The 8,657-nt window shown below is 38.5% G+C and overlaps 1 protein-coding gene across 2 annotated transcripts in view; it reads right to left on the reverse strand.

The window, feature by feature from the left end:
- Window positions 1-514: 514 nt before the first annotated feature.
- CNKSR3 (CNKSR family member 3) overlaps window positions 515-8,657 on the reverse strand; it is a 54,796-nt gene continuing 46,653 nt past the window's right edge. For both annotated transcript variants that reach the window (XM_085297979.1, XM_085297978.1), the window contains 6 exons: window positions 8,172-8,240; window positions 7,274-7,420; window positions 5,963-6,087; window positions 3,422-3,630; window positions 2,823-2,912; window positions 515-1,894 (listed from right to left, as the gene is read on the reverse strand). In XM_085297979.1, the coding sequence (XP_085154105.1) occupies window positions 1,596-1,894; window positions 2,823-2,912; window positions 3,422-3,630; window positions 5,963-6,087; window positions 7,274-7,420; window positions 8,172-8,240 (939 nt within the window). In that variant the 3' untranslated portion in view covers window positions 515-1,595. The remainder of the gene's footprint in view (window positions 1,895-2,822; window positions 2,913-3,421; window positions 3,631-5,962; window positions 6,088-7,273; window positions 7,421-8,171; window positions 8,241-8,657) is intronic.

Below are 8,657 nucleotides of genomic sequence, written 5' to 3' on the forward strand. Positions count from 1 at the left end.
GTTGTCTTTGGCATGTCTCTGCTACAAAGGGCTAYCTTTGTGGGTGGACAGAGGTTGCACAAGACAGCTGTATTAGCGCGCTTTGATCAAAGAGGTCAAAACCAGCTGCCACTTACATCACCAGTGAGTTACAATCAAATGCGATGAACAGTGAACCCAGCTTTATACTCCATCTCTGCAGGGCTGCAACACAATTACATAAACTTGCTACAGCATAGTAACGTCACATCTCCACAACCAAAACTACGATATGTTTTTAATACTACTGCTATCACATCGGACTCCTGCCCTAGTCACAGTGCCACTGTTCAAACTTCCCCCTCTCCCCACCATTTATTAAATGCTCATTTTTCTTATTTTCCTCAAAAAGATCAAAGGAGTAAAGGCTGATAGCAATGCATCATCTATGAAAATACTTAGTCTTGAAATTGGTGGAGAATACAACAGACTTGCTTTTTCTTTTGACTAATTTTTGCCCAGTACTGCAGACAGGAAGGCACAAACTGTATCTGCGTGAGAGTAAAAAATATATACAACTATATTTAACMTTTAAATTACTTTAAACACAACTGTTTGCATACTAACAACCTTATGTACATTTTTGAAAAATAGCTCTTTAATATCCTTATTTTTATTGTTTTTTTTTTTTTTTTTAACAAGTTTTATTTTCCTCCCAAAATACCCAATGCTACTTTAAAATTCTGGAGGGGTAAAAACTTCAGCTATACAGAAAATAGCAAGATGTCTTAAAATTGTAATGTATCAGAGCACATATTTTTTGCAAAAACAACACATCATTCAAAAACTGAACCACTGTAAAARTTCTCACAAGTCCAACAGGACTGTCTTTAAAAGATTACTTTGGTTAACAGCAAATCATTCTTAAAACAATTAAGGAAAAAAATATATTCTTTTACCACCTCTACAGATGCATTTCCTCAGCCTGTTGTAGCAATCCACGTATCTTTATGGATGACCACTGCAGTGCTGCTCAGTGCACTTTATTTGTACTGTGATTTCAATGAAACAGATTATAAATCAGGTTGGATTAAGCTAAGACTTTTCTGGATATCAGAGAAAGAAAAGCAATACTACCACTTCTTCCTTACATTGCTGAATCTCATGCAGTACTTGCTGTACCAAGCCAGTGCTTCCCTCCTTGCCTTTCCTGGTCAGGAGAGAGTGAGGGACACAACTGTTGCTGTGCCCTACGTATTCTGACACCCAGCCAATTGTACAGCTTCTGAGCATACAGACAAATGAAGTGCCACTGGACGTAACTGCAATGCAATGATTTCTTATGAATAATTAGGCAGATTTCAGGTTAGACGTGGCCTCTGCATCACTGGGATTTTACTCATTTCCAAGGGAATGAATGCCTTCCACTTTTGGGCAGGAAGAGGAACTTTATCTTTTCTTCTCTCCTAGCACTATAAAACCCTTTCTGATCCATTGAAACAATCACAAAGAAAAGGGAAAGATGTAAAATTCTCCGGGAATAGAATACCACATTAGTCATTAGGCATTGGTTAAGCTGAGAAGCAGATAAGTGACTGATGAACAAAGGCACTTGGTAACAGTCCTGTGAACAATAGTCAATGAGTCAACAATTTAAGTCTCGTGATCCAACTGACCAGAAGCGAGGGCTCTGCAGAGGAAGATTTTGTGGATGATGTAACAGAGGTTTTTTTAGCACCTTCCTCTTGAAAAGGAATTGTTGCACTGTTGTGGAGGTCTGTATTCATAAAACATCTGCTGCCTCGAATATAATCTGTTCCTCTCACTAACTGCTTTTCAGACATTGGCCTTGAAAAGGGATGTTGTGATGAGGGGCTTTCTTCAATGATTGGGGGTATTCTTTCATTACTGAAGTACCTGCAGAGGACATCTTCACCTGTATGAACAGGAAGGGGAAAAAAATTACTGCTGGCTTTAAGGAATTGTTCCAGTAGTAYTTTTATTTTTTTAATGCCCTTCAGTGTTTCTAAAGGCACTTCCCAGACTCCAGCTACCTTTTGTAACATCAGACGTGGGCAGCTGCCAATAAACTTATTTTTTTTTCTTCTTTTACACAACACAAATAAGAACAAAAAATTCACAYAGAAGATAACTTTTGACAGTTGAATTCCAGATTCACACATGCTAAAACTGCTAGTACAGATTACTTTCATGCAAATCGTTAGTTGTGACTCATGGTAATAAACCTCCTTCTACCATGTTTCATTCAAGTTGCTGACAGACAAGAGTTGGGGGGACACAGAGCAGTCCTGCCACCTGGTGATCATTCTGTTGGACTTATTAATTAGTCTGTTTTTAATATTCCTCCAGGTTAATGCTTCAGCAACAGCAGTTGCAGTAAAAAAACTCCTAAAATGCTCTGCATTTCACTTCTGATAACAAACTTACTTCTATGACAACCCCTCAGTAGAGCAAGCAAACAAAGACTGATAAAAAACAAAACGGTTTTATGATGAATATTAAACACAGGAAAGAGATGGGGGGGGGAGTGTGCACAAGAGCCAAATGGTAAAAGGCATTATATAAACAGGCAAGTACAGATCTGCYCCAGTCACTCTACCCTACTTTTAACTTACATGTTTTTTATCTTAGAATTCAAAAATTTCAATCCTGGCACTGAATAGGCTCACAACTACTGTCTAGCATGCCTGTTACAACTAAAAAAACATTATATTTAATCAGTTCAACAATATACAAACACCAATCCAATCGTTCATCCTTAGTTCAGACATTTCCATTCAGYTCACCTTGACAGTTTTAAGAAGGGGAAAGACAGAGAAAGGGGAAYGAGGCCCGAATCTTACCTTTTCTCCCTGGTACTCGGGGCCTTAAGAAGGGTTCTGCAGCTCCTATCCAGCTCCCATCAGCAGGCATTGATAGAGGACGAGGTTTTCCTAAAAACAACATGGAGAAGGTTATGAGGGATTTGCACTAAGTTTAGGAAGCCAACATTTAAATCAATACCATGCACTATAAAAAAAGAGAGACAGACAGCAATAAAGAATTAAATTTGCAGAAAAAATAACTATTTCAAGATACTTTGACTGGTGAAACAAGAACGCATTCTGCTGAGATTGAACAGGCACACGCTTGCTCATTTCCAACTCTAGCGAACGTAGTGATCATAAGTTATAATTAACTTATGATAAATAAATAAGATTTCATAGAAATRGACACATAGAAATGGACAACTGTGGCATCAGAGCCCAGCTGAATGACATTCATTAAAGAAATAATGTTTAAGTGAAATTATTTCAGATGTATAATTTCACTCACATTCACATTTCCCTCAGACTGCTCCAAATGTTCAACACGTCCAGCAAGCAGTTCTCTCGTGACAAACATTCCAAACCGACTGACATTTAGAGTCGGAAAAGTAATAATGAAAGAGGAATGAACTCACCATAAGACTGTGTTTTTTCCCTCATCTTGGTTGGCAGAATATTTGCTTCTACAGGATACCCAGGCAACTGATCGGAATCAGCAATAGTAAATCTTCGCCTTCGACTTTCCTGATCCAGAAAAGAATTTGGAGATTCGGCACCCTTGGATCCAAGTAGTGGCTGACTGGGTTTATTACCTCCTCCATAAACAAAACTCCCCTTTTCATCTCTGAAAGGACATTTTACTTCAATTAGCAACTTAGTGTTTCACACTACAGACATCAGTATGTTTGAAGGGTATTTTTTTAGCACACAATCAAGCTCCTCACCAGCTACCAYTGTTCTGCAAACAAACTGAATAAAAGCTGAAGACGATGAAGCACATTAAGTGATGGAAGACTTCATTAAATATATTTATTATGGAGAATAGAAAGTTATCCTATCATATTCACATACACCTTTAATAAGCCAATAATTTAAAACATGGTGAAGTTTAGGGGATTATGTACCACTCCTAAAAATGCTTTTGTGGGATGAGAAATCTTTTTCATCCCTAAGRATATCAAAGCTCTCAATTCACTACATGCCAGGTACACAGTTCTGACAGAGGAGTGTGTAGGTGGGTTTATCCATCCATGTATCACAGGCACATCTATCACCTCCATCTGAGGGACTGTGCTTGTCAGTCATTACAAAAGACTGACAACTACATCATCATCATCTCTTCTCCATTCAGAATTGAGACCCCTTGAAAGTTTCAATAATAAATTCATAGTGTATACACACATATTCTTGAGTTATTTCTACAGGTTCTCCCTTCCTAGAGCAAGCTCTCATTCCCAGTGGTCAGGAACAGCTATTTTCAGAACCAGTCCTTATTACTGCTTTTAGAAGGAAAAATATCTTCTTAGTTGAAATTTGTCCCCCTTTTCCTCCTCTTCTGTATATGCATACATTTCTTCCCAGCTCTCCATCAAGACCATTGTTAGAACTCAGTGAATGGGATGGAGCTATTTATGGCGATSCAGAGACTCAAAATTACACAGAACTGCTACACCACAACCACGTTAGTGGAGAGCTCTGCTACACCACCATCATGTGGAGACTGTGCTGCAGTTGGGGCTGGGGGGAAAGACATCTATTGCCTCCTTAAAGCCAACAGTAACTACCAGACCAGAGAAGGTCCATGCCAGGAAGGAGGCAAGAGAACAGAATGATGGAAAAAATGACCACCTAAATGTATCAGTTTTAAGAGAAAAGCACATGCAAAGCTGAGATTAAAGACCCAAACAGAAAGTGAGAAAAGTGCCTTTCTTCCTCCTTCAGGCTGCAACAATTTCACATATTTTCTTTCTTAAAAATTAGACTCAAGTAGTATTCTCCCTGAGCCACTACCTTTCTTTGTATCATCCAGAACAAGTGTTCCAGCTTTGCAAAGCACATTACCACTTCCTTCCCTGCCGAAAGGGACTCAAGTTTGAAGGCATTTGAAACTAGGTACAATTTTCTGATTCTTTAGGAAATAAACAAACTGATCACATGCACATAATTCACCAAAATCCTTGAAATATAACAGTTTAAAAATAAAAGTATGCTAAATTCAGCTAAATCTCTCTCTACATATCTTTTAGTAAAGAGATTTTTAAGAAGTGAGTATCAAAAGTGTTTCTCATGCATAAACATGAAAAATGGAGAGAGTAAATCAAGGTGGGTCCAACTTCAGTGAAGTGATCCTACTCTGGAGACCTGCCAGACTTGCCTGAAGTATCTCCAGTGCTACGTGAGGCTTTACCTCCACAGGAGGTGAGCATTCCTCCCACGTGAGTCTTGTGGCAATAGGTGAGCCAAGTTTTTGTGCTGGGCTATCTACATGCACATTAAGTGCCAGGGCGGCTCAGGAAGCATCCCCTGCCTAGAAACGCTTTTGGCCTTTGGCCTCCTCAGGTCAGCTGGCAGGCTTCTAGCATCAGTCAACAAGGACTTTTAAACAAACAAGAGCTAGCCATACCACAAACTTTCCCTTTTGTATACACAGCTTTGCATTTTTATAGTTTACACTGTTGGAAAAAATTAAAGCTGAGTGAATTGACTCTCCCTTCCCTTTAGTGGGAACATTCCTGTGCTATATAATTTACATGTTTACCAATTCAGCGCGAGTTTTTTTCTATCCTATCACAACAGTTATTAAATTCAGTCAAAACGGAGCACTGGGGAAAAAAAAATTAAAGACAAAATGACTTTTTGTTACATGGATTTAGAAACAAAAGCAAAGACAGCCCCACAACAGAACAAAGGATGACATCCATTAATGCTTGGGAACAACTCTGATCTATATGGCACACAATCTTCTAACCGTGAAATCTACTACTATAATCTTGGTATCTTGTGTATTGAAGCATGAGCTTAAACAAACCTATACAGTTAAGCAACCAGAAGAAAGTCTGGGAGATCTGCAATTTCCTGAAGTTAATTTGTACAGACCTCTAAAAGCAAGCAAGCTAGCTCAAAAACAAGTGTAATAAAAGAGTTCTGGGTTCAGTAGTATACGTTTACTTGCATACCGAGGAGAATACGGAACAGCTGGGGGAGGTGGTATGTAAAGATCCAAAATGGCTGGCTTCTCTTTTTTCAGTGAGGTATCCATGGTACTTTCTGGTGACTGGGTTGAAGTTGGTGGAGGACTGGTCTGAAAATTTAGATAACTATCAAACATTCAAGCACTGATTTATCATTCACAAAAGAGATAACTATCATCAATAGTACCGTATTTCATTCCCTATGGAATTGCTATCTGTATGCTTGTTTAATAAATATATAGGAAACTCCCATAGCATTAACATTTTTCTCCACCCCCAGCTTTGGCTAGCTTTGCAGTTCTACATAAATCCTTTCACAGGTAATTCATTACTTAAAGAAATGTATTGCTCTTTTCAGTTCTTTCTTCCCCACACATAGAAATTCCACACACAGAAAACAGAGACAAAGCCCCTTCTTCTGTTTTTAGACTCATTAAAATACTGCACTATGTTAAATACACATATGATTTGCAACACGTACAAAGACAGCTCACTGCCCCTCATTCCATACAGTCCAATGCCTGAGGCATGGGCACAGGCAGGAATACGATGAAGTTCACCACAAATTACCTCAAGTGAAATAACTGGGGTAAGGGAAGCTAAGCAAAAGATACATTGGTATTGCTCATCTGAACATATTTGTCATTTTACACTTTCTTGCTTAATTTCAGGCTCCCAGAGTTTCAGGTAATCAGCTTAAATTCAATTAGGTTATTTCCTCCTCTAAGCATGAAGCCCTATGCTTCCTCATATAACATGCCATTCCTCAAAATGGTTATTTAAGAGTTACTAACTTCAGTTTCTCCATCTCCTTGCTACCTAATCTATGAATTATCCAATACCCAAGTCTTGTTTACACAAGCAGTTTGAATATCTTCTTGAAAAGATAAACTCTTTCCTCCCTTCTTCTCCACCAGATTAACAAGAAAATGAGTATCTTGAAAACCTACGTTATTTCAGGAAAACTCTACTACCACAGAGGAAGCATTTATTACTCTATGCTGATGAACTCCATACGTATCAGCAGCTTTGCCTCAGGTAAGTTCTGTCCAAGATCAGTGGCGCAGTGACCGATTAAAATGCTCAACACATCTACTCTCCTTGTGTATCAAGAGGACATTATCTAAGTAAAAAAGGACAAATGTTTCCCTTTTCGCTAGGGAGCTCCACCTCCACCTCCACTTAACGCACAAGTCAGGAGAAGGAGCAATTCTGGTATTTCTCTCTTTCAGGTTCCAAACAAGGCATTCGCACCCAGGCACCGCCACCATGCCAGGCCTGYGAGCAATCTTTCACCTGCACCAGGGGTGGTTTCCAGCGCAGGTTCTTCAGCGGAGCAGGAGTGAAATTGAAAGAGCCGCTGGGCCGTTTCTTAAGCAGGAGACTAACTCCAGCAGGATTCTCCCGCAACTTTCCCACCAGATTTTTTAGTTGCCATCCCACCTTGAAAAGAATAAAGGTATCTTTTATTTGGTGTCACTTTTCTGAAGCAGCCAAGTCACATTATCTGTTTTTCCACAAACAGAAAGGGAAAAGATCCAAAAAAGCCGTAATTAAGACAAAACCTGTTTATGAACAAAATTTTGGGGACCTCCCTTTTTGGGTAGATTTTTTGGCTTGTTTTGAAGAAAGACCTATTTAAGAATTAATCTTGAACACAGATTTTGGGCACTGCTGTTTATACCTCAGGTCCAGTCATAGAAGGATGCAGGGAATGTGCTCAATTTGAGTAACGCAGGTGTTCACAGTGAAATATCACTTTAGTGATATCTCTTCCTAACATTAAAAAGAAATTGCTTATCTGTGTTAAGTACAAATGTAATCACATTAAGTTCCCAGTTGCAAACTATTTGAAGAATATTTGATTTTAAGTTTATTTTATCTACATTCCTGTAGATTGCAATAATGCATTTTATAGTACACCTTAAATGCAATGTGGAAGATTTTAATAAATGCTATATGCACACAATAAACAAAATACAGGAAAAAGGGAAGAATTAAGACAGACAATAAGAATAAATGTTAAATCTAAGCAAAATTTGACTTGAAAACAATGTTAAAAACCCTAAAAATTTTCAATAGAAAACAAGAGAAGAGCCCCCAGGCAACAAAGCTGTTATCCATCTATAACCCTTGAGGAAAGAGCTTTATAAAAGAAGCATAAGGAAGGATGGTAAGACAATTTATTACTAACCACAGTTTGCCGATTAACCTGGATCACTTCATCACCAGCATGAATCTTCTGAGATCGATCAGCAGGGGACTACAAAGCAGAAAAAGGCATACATTTCAACTGGTTTCTTTTCCTTCCCATAATGTCCCTATCTCAGGTTACGTGGAAAGTTGTGGATATAACAAGAGCAGCATCACTGACAGTCTCCATATCACACAAAGAGCTATATTATATCCACTGATGGTGATAAATGAAAAAGAATACAACTTATGATTTGTTTTTGATATTGGGGGAACTGAAGAGAACATAGCCTACATCTGTCACAGGTGAAACTGTACTCAGAACATGACTGACTTTGCTACCCTTTACCTCCAGTTCGTAGCAGGGGTTCAGGCAGTAGTGGGAGATGTCTAAAGAGAAGACTGTTGTCCCTAGCACAGTAACAGTAACTAGTTTTTAAATGTATACTAATTAAAAAAAAAAAAAAAAAACAACCAAAAAAAGATT

The sequence above is a fragment of the Rhea americana genome, unplaced genomic scaffold (genome assembly GCF_003343005.1).
Source record: "Rhea americana isolate MKP2758 unplaced genomic scaffold, rheAme1 scaffold_134, whole genome shotgun sequence".
NCBI classification, from domain to species: domain Eukaryota; kingdom Metazoa; phylum Chordata; class Aves; order Rheiformes; family Rheidae; genus Rhea; species Rhea americana.